We start from the raw sequence: 22540 nt of genomic DNA, 5'->3' as shown, positions 1-22540 counted from the left end.
ATGGTATGTCTCTCCCTTTAACATTATGTAGTGTCTGTTTTGTTTGTTTTCTGCAATGCCTTATTCTTTTAGGTTGTGGTTTAATAATAACTCTCCGTTTCCAAAAAAAAAAAAAAAGGATATCATAGTAACTCCAATTTAGACGTGTAATATATAATTTCAAAGCTGTATTTAAAGAGAACTAAACTCGGTTGGTCATCACTGAAATGGTTATTAAATATCCCGATTTGCACGTATCCAAAATTAATAAATCATATCATATTTTCTATTTAAAGATGTTCATGTTTGTCATCACATATTCACATACCATGATGGTCTTTGATATCAAGAGGTCGGTGGATAATCGACATCACTTGCTAACAAATTGTTAATACTATGGACGACCGGCGAGTGGAAAAACCGTCGTCCAAATCTCAGTCGTTCAAACTCTCAAACCCTCATAAACTCTCTATTTTACAGTTAATTAGAGGTTTTCAGCACACGACTTTCCCACCTCCCACATTCCTACGCTCCATCTTCTTCGTCTACCACATAATAGAAACCGCCATGTTCCCCCTACTCTCTCGGAACTCAATGCATATAAATGGAGATCTATTGTGATATAGAACAGACGTCTCCTTTCCCACCGATCAAGCTTCCGCATGATTATTATCCCTCCGCCTTTCCCTGCGAATACGCTCCCACATCCCATAATCAAACTCCCGAAACTGCCTCCTTCTAGTCCTACCGACACCATATTCCTACCAACACCATTAAATTGGAATCCCTAGATGCTCTTGTCATCGAAATAGCCAAATCAAAGATTCATCTCATTTGCTTCTTCTTATTATTTTTAGTGATCAACGATGGAACATAAATCGATAACAACTGGATGCCAACAAAGAACATCCTACTAAAGACATCAATTGCAGAGTGCGGCTACTCCCTTCTCGTCCAACGACCCACCAACTCCTCCGTGCCTCCTCTTCATCGTTGCAGCGACCCCAAATCCCCTTGTCTGCCAATGATGGCCCCATGGCATTTCGTGGGCGTTGATCAAGGTTTTCACCTTCATCCCTTTTACTCCAACAGGTCTGATACATTCCTCTAAAAAAAGAAAAATAATTTCTTATTCTTTTATTATCATCATCTTCATTGCTACTTGACATGTAAACAATTAACGCAAAACTAATACCAAGTTACTGGTTGATTATTGGAATAATTAAGGTCAACTGGGGATCCAAAATATTCCTTCATTGCACAGGTAATGTGTAATTCCTTCAATTTAAGTTTCAATCGTACCAAAATTTGTGTTCTGTTACGATACTATTTCACTAGAAGTTTGAAATTTAAAGCTCCTTAACAGTTATTTTCCTATGATTTGGGTTCCATAGAGGCAATGTTAAGACTAATATTGGCAGTGAGGGAGTATCCGATTAAAATATTACAGATTTTGTTTCTACATTTTACATACTTTTTTAAAGTTCTAGAAACTAAACTTGTATATATAGTGTTAAAGATTTTCCTATGATTTGAGTTCCACATGACAAAGATCCCATCAACATATACCCATTGTTGGTTCAAGATTTACCCTTTTAAGCATTTTCTTTCTAGATTGATAACAATTGGATTGTTTTGTTCTTGTATTATAAAGTGTAATGGTTTAATCTTTGATTGGTAATTGGTTTTACTCTATTTGGTAGAACTTGGAACCATTTTATGTCGATTGATAATTCTTGATCACGCATCAATGTATCTTCTGTGAAGTTCTTGTGTTAATTGGTGCAGATGTTGCTCAACCAATAGTGTTAGATAAACATGTGGTGTATGTAATCCACCATTATAATTCTTACCTCATCTTCTTTGCCTTTTGGGAATGACTGGAGTATTTTATTTATGTATGTTGCTTATGAAAGTGGTCATGATCGAGATTCATTATGGATGACCTTAATGCTTTAACAACAGCCAAGGTCTCCTTTAATGTGGCCCTAAACAGAGCATTTTTGTTTTTTAACCGATTTTCCTTGAGAATGTTTGGAAAAGTGTTTGCACTTGCGGGTTGTACTTAAGAATCAGGTACCTAATATTTTATATGAACGCGAAGTTATATCATATGAATTACTAACAACCAATATTGCAATTTGAATTAACATTAGCAGAAATATTACATACTGTTCTTGAGGGATTAATGGTTTCTTTTTACATGTTAAACCCATGAATATTTCCCATATGGAAAATCATCTAATAAAACCGAAATTGATGAAATTTTGGACATCACCACGATACACTATTGAAGAATGATCAGGTAAATAGATTTATTTAAAGATAGCTGATCCATGTTTAATTGTTATTGTCAAGTTTCAGTTCTATAATCAAGTTGTTTTTTATGTAATTTCACATTCAGGTAAAAATATATATTATGTTGCATTTTATAGAATAAAAAAATCACACAATAAGTAAAGTAACTAAAAGTTCAGTGCATAACTAATTATTAACAAGTCTACAAAAAATTGATAAATAGCAATAGTTACTAATGTTGTTACAACTGACAATGTTTTGCAAGGACTATTCATTAATCTAATATGATGGATATACTCTATGTAATAATTAGTACAATTCATATTTAAATTATAACTAGGGTTTGGATCATCCATGTGTTGCTGCGAAGGCTCCGGTATGTTAAAAAACGCAGTTTGACACTATATATACAACGAATACGATTAAATCATATAAAGTGGAGCACAAAAATATCAAAATAAAACATGGATACAAACAATTGACTTGAAAATATAGTAAGGGACCAAATTAATAAAAAAAAAAGATTATTAAAAAATTATATAAGGTGCCAAAATGTAACTTTTAAATATAGTAAGGGACCAAATTATAATGTATAAAATACTAATAATTTAACTTTAAAATTATAAGGTTAATTAAGGAGAAAATATAAATATATATAAACTTTAAAATTATAAGGATAAAAGTTATTACATCAAAATTAGTTTAGGGGTACAAAATATAAAAACAAATAAAAATAAAGAGAGGAAAATGAAAAAAGAAATGAAAGTATGAAATCTTTTGCTGCTTACGGCGAGAATGAACAGTGAATCCTCTCACATACCAATTTTGGTAATTAATATATATATATATATATATATATATATATATATATATATATATATATATATATATATATATATATATAATGTACTTATGAACTATTTTGTATTTGTATTTTTTTGGGTTAGCTTTTACATTTTTTTTTTCATTTTCATTATGTATTACATGTAATTTTAATGAAAGATACATGGAAACAACACATATAACAATGTTTGTTACATGGCAAATATGCAACTGGGTAATAAAAGGAGATCCTGTTCATGGTTAACAGTGGGACATCAAGCAAACATCACCTATTGGTTTTATATGTTTACTTTGCAACCCCAACATGCATTGTTTATTACATTTTCTGTAAGGTTTTATTCAAATATATAGTTATTCTAATTTTTTAGTTATTTTAATTATTTGATTAGTTTAAGGTTTGCTTTTTAGTATATGTTGATCTTTTCAGGAGGATTTTTATGAGGTTGTTCGTTCGGAGTATAAGATTGATCCTTTGAGGTGTATATCAATGCAAGGTGTGGATAAAAGTCGTTGTAACCAGTTTTCTACCATTTATGCTGTTACCAATCATATTTACATGTAGATTATTGCATACAAATCCTTGTGGGACATATTATATTTGCTATCCCAATGATTTTGGTTATAACTTTTTTACTTAAATGATTTGTAGATAAAGATTCGTTTTGCAAGTTCATTAAGTTATCTCATGCAAATCACTGCTTCATTGATAGAAACCTGGTAAACACAGTTATCTTTTCAACCAATTAAAAGCAACAAACTTATTTGTTTAACCATTAATAACAATGCACTTATCTTTTTAATCGTTCATAGCAATGTACTTATCTTTTTAACCAATAATAGCAACATACTTAATTCTTTTTAAGCAATACTAGCAACTTCGGCTATGTTTGGCGCGTCACAATTAGCTTATTTTTTTGAGCTTTTTTATGTTGTCGTGTTTGGTAATAGCTTTTTGAAAAGCTACTTAAACTAGCTTTTTAGGAGCTTATTTAAAATTTTCCAAATACACCCCTTAATTAATTATAGAAACATATATTCTTACATGTCTTTTTATGTAATTTTATATATTTCAGCTAGCTTTTCAGCTAGTTTTACCAAGCATTATTTTTTGTCAGCTAGCTTTTCAGCTTTTCAGCTAGTACGCCAAACATAGCCCTAATTATCTTTTAGCAGCCTACTAATTATACCATTTCATTTCATTTTTTTTAAAAGAATCAATTATCGTATTGCAAATAAAAGTAGAATGCTATAAAATAAAGTAAAATCAATCCATTTTTTAAAAATTCATCAACCCGACCAACGGACGGGTATAACACTGGTTAATATAGTTGGCAAAACTGATTAGATCGGATAAGTGGATCAAAATGAATTGCATCGCTCGTCCACACGTTTGATGTCCTTTTATAATTTCTTAAATATGTAATTATTAAATTATTTTCAATTTATCTGTCCCACTTGTTAGCAATACATATTTTCAAGATTGCAATTATCTAGTCAATAAATCAATTAGAAACTTTCAAGAAATGAGACCAATCAGGCTGCTGGACTAGGATGCCACTCTTGACCAAAAAGATAAAGTGTTGATGTACATTGTACAACCATAAATGCATGTGGTACAAGCTTTAATGCATATGCTCCTGTTGGTATCGCACTAGCGTACCATAGAAACTTTTTATTAGGAAAACAATATACTCATAGATACATGAACCTTTACAAATGACTCAAAAACATGACTCTATTTGTCATATACAAGTCCAATTTGGGAGTCACTGATCACGTCTCTCAACCCCTTGACCACTTGGCTCATTGTAGGTCGATCATCAGGGTTCTTATACAAGCACCTAACAGCTAATTTTGCAATGCTTCTAGCATCATCCACACAATATTTATTGTTTAATCTTTTGTCCATAATCATCCGAAAATTCTTGCTATCAGCAGGGAATAGTTTGACCCATTCAATAAGCTTGTGTTCGCCTTTCGGTCGGTTTCTATCAACTGCCTGCCTGCCCGATAAGATCTCAAACAGTACAACTCCAAAACTCCATACATCACTTTTCGCTTTCAGATGTCCTGTTTCAACGTATTCTGGGGCAGCGTATCCATAAGTCCCAACAGGCTGAGATCAATAGTAAGTAACACTACCAGTTGTTAGCTATGCAGAACAAATCAGAAAAGCACCCAAATAATCCGTTTTATTGTAGTAGCACACACATATAAAAGACTTACCATTGTAGATACATGACTTCGGTCCCCTTGAGGACCTTCTCTAGCAAGACCGAAATCAGAAAGCTTCGGGTTGAATTTCTCATCCAATAACACGTTCGAAGTCTTGAAATCACGAAATATCACCTTCCAAAATCGATAATTAGAAACAATATGTCAACAAATAGCGATCAAAAACCTTTGAAAATGAAACTTTTGAAACTGATAGGAGATATGATCCAGCAAAAAAACCTAATGAGGCAGTAGTATGTGGCTGACTAGTGAATGATACCTGAATTTCCAGCCCTTCGTGCAAATAAGCCAAACCCTCGGCTGCGCCAAGGCAGATTTGAAGCCTCGTTTTCCATGGAAGTGGTGGCAGAGTTTGGCTAAAAAGATGAACTGCTAAGCTTTTGTTTGGCATGTATTCGTAAACCAGTAATCTTTGCATCCGATCACCGTCAACAGAGCAATATCCCAGAAGTTTTACAAGGTTGGGGTGATCGACCACGCCAAGAAACTGAACTTCTGTTTGCCATTCTTTATGACCCTATCACAAAATACGCCACAAATCTCTTAAAGACTTGAACTTTTCGGAAACATAATCGAAAAATACAAAACCCAGTTCGAAAATTTTCTAAGAATTACCTGCATGCCCTGTTTGTTAAGCCGTTTAATCGCAACCACAAGAGGATCCTTTTGAGTTTCAGAAAGTCTGATTCTTGCTTTGTAAACACACCCAAACCCACCTTCTCCGATCTTTAAAAGCTTGTTGAAATTACTGGTAGCATTCCTAAGATCTGAAAATGAAAATTTCGTCAAGGTGTGCTCTTTTTCTTTGTAGATTTCTGGTATGTTCCTTGGGAAAGAGATTGAGCCTGTTGACTTGACTAATCTTGTTTCTGATTTTGGCTTACTTGGAGGATTTTCTTCTTTTGGCTCCGGTGAAGATTTTGAATGAAATATGCTTAAACATTTCATCGTTGAATGTGAAAATTGGTGAAAAAGTTTGAAATTTAGGGGAAATGAAACCTTGAAATAAAAAGTGAAAAGAAACCCAGGAATCGAAGAAGATGAATCTTGAAGATATTTAAGGGGATTACAGGTAGATGTGTGGGTAAGCGTTGGGAGTAGAAATGAAGGTGGTGAATGGTGATGACGATGGGACTAGAAAATCCCTAATAAAAGGAGGGAAAACGTAATGTTGACTTTGACGAACGTATGATGTGGTCAACGGGAGTGACACGCTTCATTCAATTGGTCATGTTTCTCTTACTTTTTACTCCTTTTTGTTTGTACATTACTTTCTGTTCACATAGAAGAAAAAAAAAGTTATTTTTATTAGAAAATTATTTATTATAATTATTTTTCTACACATATAGTAATTTCATATTTGTGGTATTTAATAAAATTAATAAATTTTTATTATATTTGTCACCGTTTAAAAATATAAAAGTATGGGTAGAAAGGAAAAATAGAATATTTTATTTTTTCTTTTGATTTAACTTAAATTTTATATTTATAAATAAATACAAAACAAACTCAAAAGTTTAATTTTATTCTTTATAATAGGAAAAATGACTCAAGTGCATGATTAACTATTAATTTTGTTTATGCTAGGTCTATTTTCTTTTTTTTTTACATCTTATCATCTGTATTATTGTTTATGTTTATAATATACTTTTTAATCGACTATAACTTGGTTTGTTAGTTTTCTTCAATGACATGGATTAGTTATGTTGACATGTCTTATTATGTGGCCTTAAAAAAAACTTCACCCCTTTTCTCTTTAATTTAGGGTTCATGATTTAAGATTACGAACAACTCAATCCCTTTTCTACACCCCGTAATGTCAATCGAAAATTAAGGTTCCGAAATTGAAGACACTAGTTGAAGGCGATTGTAATATGTAAACAAGATGGCCTCAGATTCATCTACAAGTACTTGACAGTAGATGATCGTTATCAAGGTTTTTTCACACCAAAACCATTAGTGTACTTGAACCCTGTTATAGTTTCAATCCGTGATGTCGACTTTGGTGGAATGGATCTTAAAGATTTGTTTTGTTCCTTCAAAACTTGAGTAACGGGAGTTGTGATAATGCGTATTATTGCACTGGAAACAAAAGCTTGCCAAAAGGTATTAGGAGAATTGGTAATGATGTTGACTACTATGAGTTTATTAAGATTGGTTATATACTTATGGTTGGTTTGGTCAATCTGGCCCAATTCACTCCTAGTTGACGATTTTACCCCTTGTTGGCACATTACTAATTGTTTCAAAGTAATGAAAACGTTAAACTTTCATTGAGAGTACACTATTTAGTCATAATACATCAAACAAAATACAACATTTAGTCAAAATACAACTTTTGTAATACATCAAACTACAAAATACAACACAACTATGTGAGTAAACAACTTCCGTTTCAGTTTGTCTAACAACCAAATTTTCTTGTTCTATCTCCATCTTACATATGCTAATCTATCAGTGTAAGTGTAAGATTGCAGGGCTCCATTTCATCTATTTTAGGAGTGTAAAGATCCACCCATCGCCCAAACTTATATTTTTTACTTTCATTCTTGAAAATGAAATTAAAAGAAGAAGATTAAACAAAAAAATCAAAAAAAAAATTGATCTACCATGGAGTTAGGGTATAACCTGAACTTTCTTCTAGGGTTATCATAGTCCGCAAAGTCCTCACTCAAGACGATAACCCATAATCACAAGAATGTTTAGGTTGAAATTTTGCATATCGTTTGTAAGAAGAAGAAGAAGAAGAAGAAGAAATCATTGTCATCTAGGGAAAAATTAAGGAGAATGAAGTATAACAGCCCTAATAACATATCGCTTGACTTTAATATGTCACATAGATCACACATATTGCCATGTAAGAGCCAACTAAGTAATAACTTACAATAACCGGTGGTAATGGTATATTATGAATACAAACAATAAATTAGATGGTATATGATATATAAAAAAAAGATTATCAAATATGAATAAAATCAACCGTCCTATTGAGTCATGTTTTCTTTTTAATAAGTAGTTTATTTAAAATGGTTAAATATTTAGTTGATATTTAATGGATTTGAAATTGTAGTAGATCAATAATAAAGTTATGTAAAAATTAAAATTATTTTGTAATTTGTTACATATTATAGAAATCAATATATTATGAATGGTATTAGCTTAACAAAAAAAGTTGAATGGATATATTGGTTGATGGTATTCAACGGTTTAAATTTAAATAAAGCTTTGGGGTATCCTCACGAGTGGTTTATGTGTGAAAAGAATGTCACATAGATTTTTTACTATTCCACAACCAACCAATTAGGTTGTGGAAATAGTGTTCACCTATGAGTTGGTGGTGAAGAGGCAAAAAGAAGAAGAGAAAGAAAGAGAGTGACCGATGTTCTGCTTGTTGGAGACGTCACAGCCAAACCACCAGATTGGAGACGTCACATTCAAACCACCGGACTTTGGGGCGTTGTTCACGCGTCCCTTTGGCTGCAATATAGACTTCCACGCATGATTTGAGGCTCCATTCCGGACAGCCTAAATATTTTATTAATTTTTGTAGAAATTAATGTATTATGAAAAAATAAAATAAAGTGATGTAGGAAAAATAAAATGATTATGAACAACCAACCAAAAATAATCATTTACGATTCGTCGATTGAAACTTTGCTTACATAAACATGGCGATGAATATTGATGTGGACCTCTGACGTGTTATATCAAGTCAGATAGTATAAAATAACAATAGTATTTATTTATTTATTATTAGATTAGATATTAAAAATAAAACTCAAAAGCGTCGAGAAAATTTCTCATTTGGAGCATCCCTCTCTAAACTATGGGTGTACGTTTGGATGTATCGGTTCGATCCGATCCAATTAAGTAAATCAAAATTGATTTCAGTTTTCAAAAGATGGATCTGAATAATCCAAATTATATTCAAATACGATCCGATCCGATCCAATTACAATTCGGTTGGATCGGTTTTTATAATTTGGTTTTAAAAAATTAAAACATTTTTAAATGACATATAATTATAATATTATCTAATTTTTATAGAAGAAGCAAAAAAATATTTAGTTGTGATTTAAAATTTATAAACTACTAAGAATCTATATTATAATTTAATTAATAGATAAGAAACTTTTAAGAAAAACTGAGAAAGTGCATATTAATGTTTTTTATTAGATAAAACTTTTTGAACTTATTTGAAAAAATAAATTATAAAACATAGTTATATTAAAAATAAATTGTTATTCAGATTTTTTTATCCGGTTCATACTTTATAAACCAAAACCAATCCGAAATTCAAAATAATAATTTGGTTTTGTTGAAAACCAATCCGAATATCCGAACTAAATAGTCCAATCCAATTTGTCAAATTGGACAATTTGGTTTTATCCAAATAATAATGAAGAGTCCTATTCTAAACTATCAAAGTATCAACTATCTCGCTTTTTTTTCTTTTTCTTTTTTTTATTGAGATTGGGGTTTTCTAAATCTAGTTAAACTTAATTTAAATATCTTTAAAATATATAAAATATTTTTAATAAAACGTTAATCAAGCGAAATTTCATCAATCATCACGTTCTAAACTATTTAACAAAATTGAAAACTAAACAGAAATATATAAACTAATGAAATGCAATTTCGCTTTTGTTTTGTCAAACAAACACGTTAAGCAATTAAATTCCTTGAAACTCCAAATTATTTCGTCGAAAATTTCATACATTTCTTATTTTCAAACATAAACAATAATTTATTGTTTATAGGTTAGATTGTGTAAGTTGTGGTATTTGTGAAGGATTGTTGTGTAAGTTATTTGCAGATTTCAGGTTTATGCACGAATTGTGGGTTGCTACATGGAGCTTCATGACCCGATGTATATAACCTTTGTTGTAGGCGTGTTAATTCATTCATATCATTTTTTGTTCTCCCATCGTTGATAGAAGCTCTTGTTCTCTCTAAAAGATAGATTAGGGTTTTGTATAGTTAGCTAGGGTTTGAACTTCTATTAAGATCAAATCTCTTGTTTCTTTGTATCGATCATATGAGAGTGAGTGATTCTTGTAGTGAGTTTTCTGCTTGTAAGTTGATGTATTATCAAACTAGTTTATAGTGAATAAATTGTTAAAGTTTGGAAGATCTTGAGTTTATACTTTTTGTACTTGGTATCAGAGCCATAGGCGGCTTAGTTGGGGTTCACTAACAATATACATTGTTATCTCGCAAGGTTTGTTCATCGATCCTCTTTTCTTCCACAATTTGTGTTTTCATTTCTTGTAATGTAACGTCCCAAAAATTAAGAATAAAAATTTCAATTTTTAAAATAATAAAACCATTATCCAAAACAATATCATGAAAACCATTGTGAATCAGAGTATATCAATAAACATCCAAGTACATCAGAGTCATGTAATATGCGGAACAATGTGGTGTGTGCAATGCAGTCATCCTGAGCTCTTCTCTTTCGAAACAGAAATACCTGAAACATAAACTGAAAACTATAAGCACGAAGGTTAATGAGTTCCTCAAAATACCACATACCCTACATATCAAACATATAATGGATCCTTAGACAATGTCTTAAACCATAAAGTTGCAACGTTTACTCCCTTGCATGCCTTAATGGGACCCAAAACCCATTTTTATCCTTTTAAACCCATAATATGAACACCAACTTAATAATGACTCGCCCAAACCCATGAAGATGGCATTTTATGCACCTACGACCTCAGAAGTGCTAAGATCCAACATTTTAAGCTCTTGGAGTAGCTCATACTTTCAAGGATGACTCTAAGGACCAAAATAAACCCAAAACATACCATATACTAGATCTAATACATAGAGTCATCAAGTTATAAACTTTATACCTCCTGGAAGTTGATGAAGATGATTAGATCTTGGATCCACAAGCTCCAATCCAAGAAATGCTTCCAACAAGAACTCCTTCTCCATGGCACACCAAAATCACACCAGAAATCACAAAATGCTCAAATAGAAGCTAGGGTTTCAAATCTAGGGTTTAATGGGATGGAGGTTGAAGATAGCAGGGATTGGAGTGGAGTTAAGATCATTAAATAAGGTCCAGGACCCTAAATTAGGGTTTGCATGAGATTGGAGTATGCCCTGCGTACTCCGAGTACGCCCTGCGTACTCCGAGTACGCCCAACATACTCTAATAGATGCCCGCGATCCTTTTGCCTAGTACGCCCAACGTACTCCCTATGTACCCCAACGTACTAGGCTTGGCCTTAAACCCACCAACTTTCCAAAGGCCATAACTTCTTCGTTCTAAGTACGATTTCGATGAACCTTATATCCACAAAAAGGTAATGAGAAGCTCTACACTTCTAACAACTCCCCTTTTCCATAAATTCTTAACTAAAATCCAAAATTCATAAAAGGCTTGAACTGTCACTTTACTGATATACCCTTGGACTCCAAAATACAAAGCAGCCTCTTAGATCATCTAACCTACATTATCCACATTCAAAGGGGTCTAAGTCTCCTTCCCAAATGCCCTAAGTCGTATGATAACCGGTCTTCGGGTCACGACCCCAAATCATGAAATGATTTGAAACAGGGTGTTACAACTCTCCCCCACTAAAATTAGATTTCATCCTTGAAATCATTCCTTACTACTTCCTCTGTTGCTAGACAATCCTGCTCACTTCCTGAATTATGATTAAGACTGAAAAATCATCTCATACCGACTACTGCCTCCCAAACCTGCCATCCAAGCCCTGTCTTGGCAGAAATTGGTTATACCTCCGAGAGAATGAACCTTAACACTCTTCCCTCATCTCAATAGAAGGAAGCCTAGTTGCCCTGCCTGAGAGCTTAAACAACTACCTTACTCTTGCCAACTGGAAGACCTCATAGCACCGCAATAACCACTCAAATCAGGAACTTCCCGAAAACATGAACCCATCAATTTAAACCCTAGAAGATTACTCCCTATGACTACTTATCATTCATTCCTCACACCCACCCCCTAGTCCTTGACTAGGAATACCATTCTACTATGTAGAAAGAATGCTCAAAATATACAGATAGAGAATTACACCAAATCCCCAATTCAGAGTTTGTGCCTAACAACCTCAAATATGCACTTGAATTCCTGAAAAGTCATCAACCTCCTCCTGATCCCACAAGCATAAGGATGGTTACTCCAAAAATTCTCACATTGTATTCAAATTCCATGTCAGTTTATGTGTACCCCCACCTGATGAATCGTTCAAGACATTCACAATAGACTTCATGGCTCGAGATTCCATAATTGATGCCTAGCATTGGTAACCAAACAGACAACCCTCAAGCAACCAAATTTCATAATGAAAACACTCTACAAGCGGCTACCGGTGCACAACTATCATTCCTAACAACCTTTAACTGCCCACATGATCCAAACCAACTGGTCACCGAATCTCCCAACTCCCACAATGCACTAACACCCAAATAAGCCAAGAAAGCTAACGATCTGAGACCTAATATTTTCAATCAAAATACCATCGGGTCTTACCCATATAAATCATACAGCCACTGGTTCACGATACATTGTGACACCTGCTATCCACTACATGATAAGCTCACGGTACTAAACCGATCTTGTCGACGCCACATCCATAGCCTGAAGAATCACGACTAGCCCCACAGGGACCTAGAGATATTCAACCAGCAATCCACTGACTTGCAAGAACCCACACAACATTCCTTTCAATGTTATCCGAACACAACCTGGTCCATACTCTTCTATCATGCACAATTCCTTACACAACACATACTGATATCAACGTAAAACTAGAAGAAAACATGGTCACACACAACCAGAGGAGGAGATAGACAGTCATACTCTTGTCCCAATTTGAATGTTATAACCCAAATGATAACCATGCCAACAATACTAATCAATAGGTCTCAATTTATCTTATTAAGTCCGCTTGTACCCCTCATGTCCATAATCGAGGCACTACCACAATGAACACCCCCAAAGGGAGACACATACCCAACCATGGATCTATTACATCCTCTCGTCCTCACAACCTTACCCAAAGGGTGAGGTACTAATATATTTAACGAAAGGGCGAACCTCAACCGTTAACAGAAACATCCTCATGAAAATATGAAGAAATAGCAGAAAAGAAAAAGAGTTGTGTGACCAGCTTTGGTAATGTGGTAGAGAAACAACACTAAATCACTTTAACAATGCAATGGATGGTTTGAAGAAAATTAATGATGAAGCTCGTGGTTGTTTATGTCATATTCCTGCAACTACTTGGTCTAAATCTCACTTTGGTGGTATGTTACTAACAAGTTGTTGAGTTTTAAGTATTTGTAATATAAAATGTATATTTCTCTTTTTCTAATATGTTTTACACAGGTAGGACACACACTGATTGTCTGTTGAATAATCTTTGTGAGGTATTCAATGCTAAGATAGATGAAGGTAGGGATAAACCTATCATCGCCTGCTTAGAGTGTATTAGAGAGTATCTCATGAAGAGATTACATGATGTTGTGCAAAAGGAAGTAGATAAGTCTCAAAGGCTACTAATGTTGTATTAGGTGTCTAAGCCCATAACTATAATTGTTATGTACTTGAACCAATAGTAGCATGGTCCTTTTGGGTTGCCTTTACCAATGCAATTTGATAGAATGGACTTTTGAGAATAAGGTTATTTGTGATTTATTAATATATTATAAGTATAATATATTAATTGAGAAATCATATTATTTAATTATTATTGATCAAGAATTAATTTGGAATTAATTTAGTGAGCAAAAAAGACTGATTAAATATACAGAGACTGATTAAGTAAATCAATGATTCTTATAGTGTGGGCCAATGATCCACGATTGATTAGGATGGGATAAACCAATATTATAGTCCATGGAGGTTTAACCCAGGAGCCTAAGTAATATGAAGGTTCATGGTGCATTAGGTTTTGCATGGATGAAACCCTAGCCTTTGTAACACTATAAAAGCAACCCCCTAGACCTAAAATTGGTTACCCATTCATTCTAAAAGAGTGATAATCGATTTGAGCTAACTAGCCTATTCTCTCAAGCCTCCTCTTGCATTTGGTGTTTATGACACATTAGAAGCATCACACTTGAGGTTCTAAAGCTTTCTAAGGCCAAGAACTACAAACTACATCAAGAGGTATTCATCTAACTTGAGTTTTATGTTGTATATCCTCTACTGTATGCTAGTTAGGATGTATGCTTTAAAATTTTGAAATTGCATATATAATTAGAGAAAACATAGATCCAGATCATCTAGGGTAGCATGTGCACCATAAGAGTGTTATAGTGCTTAAAACCCAACAACTAACTCCTACAACAACTCTAATTTTTTATAGAATTAAGACTAAAGCATCTAAGTGTATAGCTAAGTATAATGGGGCTGGAAAGTACCAAATGGAAACTATGGTTGGATTAGGTGTCTAAGCCTATAACTATAATTGGTATGTACTTGATTTGATAGTAGCATGGTCCTTTTGGGTTGTCTTCACTCTAGAAAATTGACAGGATGACTTTTAAAGAAAGAGGTTGAATTTATTTTTTGGAATAATAAATTGATTTATTAATGTATTATGAAAATAATATATTAATTAGAAATCGTGTTATTTAATTAGTATTTAATTTTGAGATTAAAGAAACTAATTAAAGGAACAAGGGTTGTTTTGCAAATCATTGATAGTTGTGACATTAGTCAAAAAACAACGAAAGATGTCTTTGCCATTGAAAAGAGTGACATGGCCTTGAAAGTGGGCTATTGGACTCCTTAAATGGGAGTGGACGGAAACTATAGGGAGGCCCTATAGATTTCGTCCAAGGCTCATTAATAAGGGTTCATGGGGTGCTTAAGCCTTAAGCAAGAAATTAGGGTTTCCTCTAGCAAACCCTAGCAGCCCACAACTATATAAAGAGCTCACCACTTAAGGATTTTGGCCACCGCTTGCTATTTTGATAACCCTAGCCGAAATTGTGGTGTATCCCCTCCTCTCTCCTCTCATCCTATTGTTAGTGGTGTTTGTGAGCCATTAGAGGCGCAACATTTAAGGCACTAAGCTTTCAAGAGTCAAGATCTACAAGGTGTTCTTGCTATTATTACATAACAAGTAAAATAAACATCAAAACCCTTTTAATATGTAATTTTCGATTTATATACGTTAGATCTAGGGTTTTACTTTAGTATTTAATTTGCATGTTCAACTAGTGAAAAACATAGATCCAAAGCAATTAGGGTTGCATGAACATATAGGTTGTAATTATGCTAAAAACTCATCAGTGGTATTAGAGCCTAAAATGTTTTTTAGTTGAATTTGATGCAATAGTGAATTGTCTAAAGGATGAGGGAACAGATTCGTCAATCTGTTCATCAAACTCGACGAGTTCATTCTGGAACTCGACGAGTTGGCTCAACTCGACGAGTTCATTGCCTGGCTCAACGAGTTTGACTCGTCAGATGCCTGATTTTTCGATTTTGATATCTTGATTTGATTAGAATAATTACCTTAATTCGTTTTAACTTCTTAAAATTGAATTTTCTGAAAAGGTAAATGCATATCCTTATTAAAATAAATGATTTGGTCAAATTTTAAGATAAAGACAAAATTAATTTATTAATTTAACTATTTAAAACTTGATCTAGTATTTTTGAAAGGTTTTAAAAATACACCCTATGGTTTTATAATTTAAAATTTGATTAAATAGTTTTTTTTGAAAATCTTAAATTTTAGAACCCTAGAATTTTAAAAAGTTTAAAATACACCCTGATACTATTATGAAATTAGAAGTTTAATTTATATATATGTATAAGAAAAGTTAGTCTTGCCGTTAGTAGGTCTCATTCACGAAGTTGGTCTATAAGAGGTGTTTAAGGAAGCTGCCTATAAAATGACTGTCATTGGGTATCCATTCTTACCCACCGCACTCTTGACAAGTGGAGGGCTGTTAGCCGAACGGGTAGGATAAGACATTAATATCTCATTAATAGGTATAATGAAAATATAAAGTAAATAAATGTTTTTATAAATTCCCAATCTTAGTTACTTTAGGAAAATATGAATTTGATGCTAATCCATGAAATTGCACATCACAAATTGTAAAAGTCGTTAACGGAGCGTGTGTGGTTTCCGACAAAAGAGTCTGTACCTCTAAGGCGATCCATGAGAGTTAGGAATGCACCTAAGCATTACTATGGTTTCCATATTACTGCGGAAGGTGATACACTTATCAGTGGTAGAACACTGGTAAGTCTAGATGAACCTAACAGCTACATGGAAGCCATGGCATGCCCTAAGGCTGCTAAATGGAAAGAGGTTATGGACAGCGAGATACAATCCATGTATGAAAATCAAGTTTGGAACTTGGTTGACAATGTACCAGGTCGCAAGACAGTCGGGTGCAAATAGATCTTCAAGAAGAAGACCGACATGGATGGTAATGTACACACTTATAAGGCGCGACTGGTTGCAAAGGGTTTTTATCAAACTCCGGGAGTTTATTATGATGAGACCTTTTCACCAGTAGAGAATATTAAGTCTATTAGGGTTATGTTAGCCATTGGTGCATTTCATGATTATGAAATATGGCAAATGAATGTCAAAACCGCCTTCCTTAATGGAAAAATGGCTGAGGATGTTTACATGAGTCAGCCAGAGGGTTTTGTCAGTATAGAGTACCCTAATAGAGTGTGTAAGCTTGAGGAATCCATCTATGGTTTGAAACAAGCACCTCGCAGATGGAATCTTTGTTTTGATGAGAAAGTCAAAGAGTTTGTCTTTTCGAGGAGTGAAGATGAATCTTGTGTATATGTCAAGGCAAGTGGGAGTATAGTTAGCTTTTTGGTATTGTATGTGTATGACATACTACTCATAGGAAATGACATCCCAACTCTGCAGGAAGTGAAGTCCTGGCTTGGGAAGTGTTTCGATATAAAGGACCTTGGAGAAGCTGCCTATATCCTAGGGATAAGGATTTTGAGAGATAGGAGTAAAAGACTAATTGGACTTAGTCAGAGTACCTACTTGGAGAAGGTGTTGAATAGGTTCAGCATGCAGAATTCCAAGAAAGGAGAGTTACCGATCCAGAGTAACGCCAGACTGAGTAAGACCCAGAGCCCGAGTACAGAGGATGAGATAGCAGAGATGAGTCGAGTATCGTATGCTTCCACTATAGGCTCGATCATGTATGCTATGACTTGTACTCGTCCTGATGTGGCCTTTGCATTGAGCATGGTCAGCAGATATCAGGGGAACCCTGGCAAGGCTCACTGGACTGCGGTAAAGAACATTCTCAAGTACCTATAGAGGACTAAGGATTGGGTCCTTACCCTCGGTGGGAGTGATGACTTGAGAGTATTAGGCTATAGTGATGCCAGCTTCCATACTGATAGGGATAATTTCCGCTCTCAGTCAGGCTAAGTCTTTACCTTAAACGGAGGAGCAATTTCTTGGAAAAGTTCCAAGCAGGTGACAGTGGCTGATTCAACTTGCGAATTAGAGTATATAGTGGCAAGAGAGGCAGAAAAGGAGGCTGTATGGCTAAAGAACTTCATTGGAGACCTTGGAGTTGTACCAGCTATAAAGGAGCCTATATAGATTTTCTGTGATATTGAAAGTGTAGTTGCCTTAGTAAAGGAACCAAGGGATCACGGGAGATCCAGACACATCGACAAAAGATACCATTTCATCAAACATCGAATAGAAGAAGGACTCCTCGTTGAAAAGAGGGTATCATCGGATGAGAACCCAACAGATCCCCTCACAAAGGGACTGGGTAGGGTTAAGCATCTCCAGCATGTGAGGGGCATAGGGCTGAAGGATGATATTAGTTTTAGTAATTAGATAGTTTTGAAATGTGTAAAGTGTAATTGACATTTGATGATGAATAAAAGTTGTTGTTTATTTATGAGTAAAGTGTTGCTATCTTTTGTCAATCATTTACTATCGTTTCATTTTGCATGTTTTGACTTCCAGGATAATTATGTTATGGTATATCATATTATTCAAATTCTCCACAGTCGGCTCAGAAGTAGATATGAATCAAGGCTGTCATGAGTTGGTTTGTAGATGTCTAAGATGTTGTACATAGCAAAGTGTTGCTACAACACTCATGAGTGCTCATAAGTTCTGAGTATTGGATTGAACCCACACTCACTTGTATCACTTCATGGAATTTATCTCGAGTGGTCATGAGACGGTAATTTCATATAAGTCTTCAAACCTAGAGATATGAGTTGGTTATGCATTGATTGTACGAAAACGCATTGGTAACTCGATGTTATAAAACGTGTCTTTGTGTATAATTCAACAAGTACTAGAACAAGCATATGAGTCGAAGTTTATCTGTTCCTTCTTGGATTAGAAGCGATATTTGGGCCCCTCAATGATTTTGTTGTGACCTATGTACCGGGCCCGGTCAGAACTAAATTGATGTGTTCGATTAAGTTCTATGTCAAACAAATCGGAAATCGGGAAACAAACTGTTGGACAATATGTAACACTATGTTCCATGTATTTGTCTGGCTGATATCCAGAATAGAGGATTATATGATCACTTACCATAAATGGCGTATCATCATCATCTCAGTTCCGCGAGACCTTGAAAGAGCTACGATTGCTGATCGGTTCCCGAAGTCATTCTTGCAGTAATAGTTATTAGACTTATCCAAATGGGAGACTGTTGGATTAGGTGTCTAAGTTCATAACTATTTCTGGAATGTACTTGACCTGATTGGCATGGTCCCTTTGGGTTGCATGGCATTGCAACACTTGGATAGACTAAATGAGAGAAAGGATACTTAAGGTTTATTAATATATTATAAGTTCTAATATATTAATAATATTATTTAATTAGTATTGATCAAAGAATTAATTTGAAATTAATTAAGTGATCAAAAAGAGACTAATTAAATATATGGGGTTTATTGTGTAAATCATCTATTCTTGTATAGTGGGCTAATGATCCATGGTTTTTATGAATTGGGCTAAACCCATAAGGTGCTCCATGGATAGTCCATGGAGGTTATAAACCCATGGATCATGGAATATGGAAAGCCATGACAATTAGGGTTTACATGGTGTAACCCTACTTGTGACACAACTATATAAAGACCCCATGACTAACAAAATCGACACTACAAGCAAGTACAATAGGGCTAGCCGAATTTTGAGTGTTAGTGAACTTCTATCAAGGTTATTCCAAGTATTGTGGTGTTGTGTGAGACATTTGAGGCATCACACTTGAGGTGCTAGGCTCACAAGGTTCTCAAGGAATCCAAACAACAAAAGGTATGTTCTTCTACTAGCTATTATGTTTCAAAGTTCCCCATGCCATGCTTGTTAAGTAAAGAACCAATGTAAATCAAATTTGCATGTATCTTAGTAAAACATAGATCCAAGGTTTCTAGGGTTGAATGTACACCTTAGGAGTGTTAGAATGCTCAAAACCCTTTAGGGTCTTCTAGTGGACCTAAAGGAAAATCCGGCTTTGCTCCCCCTCCTTCCTTAGATCCAAAAGAAGCAACGTGTTTCTACTGCCAAGACAAGGGGCACTAGAAGAGAATATGCCCCAAGCACATGCAGGACATTAAGGATGGCAATATCAAGCCTACCTTGACAGGTATTTACACTATTTTGTCTAAAAACTAATCGCATTCTAATTCTTGGATCCTTGATACAGGATGTGATTTTCACATTCGATCTGACTTGCAGGGACTAAAAGAAAGTAGGAATGTGGAGCTTGGGAAGTTGAACCTAATAATGGGCAATAGGAGATCGTCAACTGTTACCAAGATCGGCGTTTATTCTTTAATGCTTAGTAGTGGGTTATGTTTAGACTTGAATAATTGTTGCTACTCGTCAGAAATGACGAGGGATATTTTTTTCATGGTTTGTACAGACAAAGTTTTAGATATTCTTTTAATAATGAGAATGGATCTATTAATGCGTATTATAATGGTGTATTTTATTTTGAAGCATTGCCTTGTGATGGTGTATATGAAACTATGATGGTTGTAGAAAATTTAGGAAATAGTTTGTTGCATATTGACTCGTCTAATGGTTTAAACAAAGCATGTTTGTGGCATTGTCGTCTTGGACATGTCAACAAGAAATGCATTGACCAACTCCAAAAGGATGGAGTGTTGGAATCATTTGACCTAAGTTCAGATGATGCATACAAGTCTTGTTTGCTTGTAAAGATGAGTAAATCACCTTTCACAGGTTCGTGTGAAAGAGGTGAGGGACTATTGGGTCTCATACACATCGATGTGTGTGGGCCCTTCAGATCCACCACAAGGGATCCAAATCGATTTTATGTGACTATTACCGATGATTATAACAGATATGGATATATCTACATAATCAAGCATAAGTCAGAAACCTTTTAAAAGTTCAAAGAGTTTAAACATGAAGTCAAAAATCAATTGGCAAGAAGATCAAGATACTCAGATCCGATAGGGGTGGTGAGTATGTTAGTATCGAGTTCCACGACTACCTCAAGGAATGTGGAATTGTTTCAAAATTGACACCTCCTAGGACACCACAACTTAATGGTGTGTCTGAGAGGTGTAATCGAACCTTTTTGGACATGGTTCATTCCATGATGAGTCGAGCTTCACTTTCGATATCATTTTGGGGTATGCTTTGGAGATTGCTGCCCATATCATTAATCTAGTCCCGACAAAGAATGTTGCCAAAACACCTCACAGGATGTGGACAGGGAAGGTTCCCTCATTGGCACGTATAAAGGTTTGGGGTTGTGAAGCATTCGTTAGACGAGAGACTCAGGACAAGCTTGAATCTCGAAGTGAGCGATGTATTTTCATCGGCTACCCACATAATGGGAGTTTTCCGCGAGAGGGAAGTTATATGCAAAGAGGACAGTGGGAGTATAATTGATCTTGAAGAAATTCAAGATTCAAGCGATGAAGGGAACCTTTAGCACTTGTGCTCAACCCGAGGAAGAAATTCATGTTGAACCAATTGACGAGTTGTTACCTCTTAGGCGTTCCACTCAATTTAGAATGACATCAAAGTTTTATGGTTTTCATATTACTATGGATGGTGATATGTTTATCAGTGACATTACACTGGTAAATTTGGATGAGCCTTCTAGCTATAAGGAAGCCATGGCGGGCCCTAGGTCTGCTAAATAGAAAGAGGCAATGGACAACAAGATCTAATCCATGTATGACAATCAAGTTTGGCACTTGGTTGATAATGTACCAGATCGTAAGACAGTTGGGTGCAAATGGATCTTCAAGAAGAAGACCGACATGGATGGAAAGGTAAAAATGTTCAAGGCACGGCTGGTTACAAAGAGCTTTACTCAAACCCTAGGGGTTGACTATGATGAGACCTTCTCACCGGTGGCTAAGATCAAATCTATTAGGGTTATGTTAGCCATAGTTGCATTTCATAATTATGAAATTTGGCAGATGGATGTCAAAACTGCTTTCCTTAATGGAAAGTTGGTTGAAGATGTTTACATGAGTCGGCCAGAGGGTTTTATGGATTCTAAGTACCCTAATAGAGTGTGTACGCTTGAAAAGTCAATCTATGGATTGAAGCAAGCTTCTTGCAGATGGAATCTTTGCTTTGTTGAGAAGGTCAAAGTGTTTGGCTTCTCTAGGAGTGAGGATGAGTCCTGTGTATATGTCAAAGCTAGTGGGAGTATAGTTAGCTTTCTAGTGTTATATCTTGATGACATACTACTCATAGGAAACGACGTTCCAACCTTGCAGGATGTTAATTCCTGGCTAGGAAAGTGTTTCTCTATGAAGGATCTAGGAGAGGTTGTCTATATTCCGGGAATAAGGATTTTAAGAAATAAGAGTAGAATACTAATTGGACTTAGTCAAAGTACTTACTTGGATAAAGTGTTGAAGTGTCTTAGCATGGAGAATTCCAAGAAAGGAGAATTACCTATCTAGGGCAACACTAAAATGAGTAAGACTCAGAGTCCGAGTATCGATGCCGAGATAGCAGAAATGAGCCAATTTCCATATGCTTCCGCTGCTGGCTCGATCATGTATGTTATGACATGTACTCGCCCTGATGTGGCTTTTGCTTTGAGCATGGTAAGTCGATATCAAGGGAACCCAAGTAAAGCTCACTGGATAGCAATTAAGAACGTTCTTAAGTATCTACGAAGGACAAAGGACTGGGTCCTTGTACTTGGT

At 34.9% G+C, this 22540-nt stretch overlaps 2 protein-coding genes across 2 annotated transcripts; one reads left to right on the top strand and one right to left on the bottom strand.

Annotated features, from left to right (window-relative positions):
• The first annotated feature begins 285 nt into the window (after nucleotides 1-285).
• LOC111907370 (uncharacterized) lies at nucleotides 286-3812 on the top strand. The gene is made up of 3 exons (XM_023903143.3): nucleotides 286-1071; nucleotides 1207-1243; nucleotides 3548-3812. Exons 1-3 carry the CDS (start codon nucleotides 872-874, stop codon nucleotides 3680-3682), a joined length of 372 nt encoding a protein of 123 aa, XP_023758911.1. The 5' UTR covers nucleotides 286-871; the 3' UTR covers nucleotides 3683-3812.
• A 926-nt stretch (nucleotides 3813-4738) lies between these two features.
• On the bottom strand, nucleotides 4739-6497 carry LOC111907371 (probable serine/threonine-protein kinase PBL19). Its single transcript, XM_023903144.3, has 4 exons — nucleotides 5971-6497; nucleotides 5615-5872; nucleotides 5347-5469; nucleotides 4739-5236 (listed from the first exon to the last, which is right to left on the bottom strand). Exons 1-4 carry the CDS (start codon nucleotides 6301-6303, stop codon nucleotides 4856-4858), a joined length of 1095 nt encoding a protein of 364 aa, XP_023758912.1. The 5' UTR covers nucleotides 6304-6497; the 3' UTR covers nucleotides 4739-4855.
• Nucleotides 6498-22540: the final 16043 nt, after the last annotated feature.

This window comes from Lactuca sativa, chromosome 3, assembly GCF_002870075.4.
Source record: "Lactuca sativa cultivar Salinas chromosome 3, Lsat_Salinas_v11, whole genome shotgun sequence".
Lineage (NCBI taxonomy): Eukaryota > Viridiplantae > Streptophyta > Magnoliopsida > Asterales > Asteraceae > Lactuca > Lactuca sativa.
Note: the sequence above shows the minus strand (reverse complement) of the source record. Positions and strands in the feature narration are given on the sequence as shown.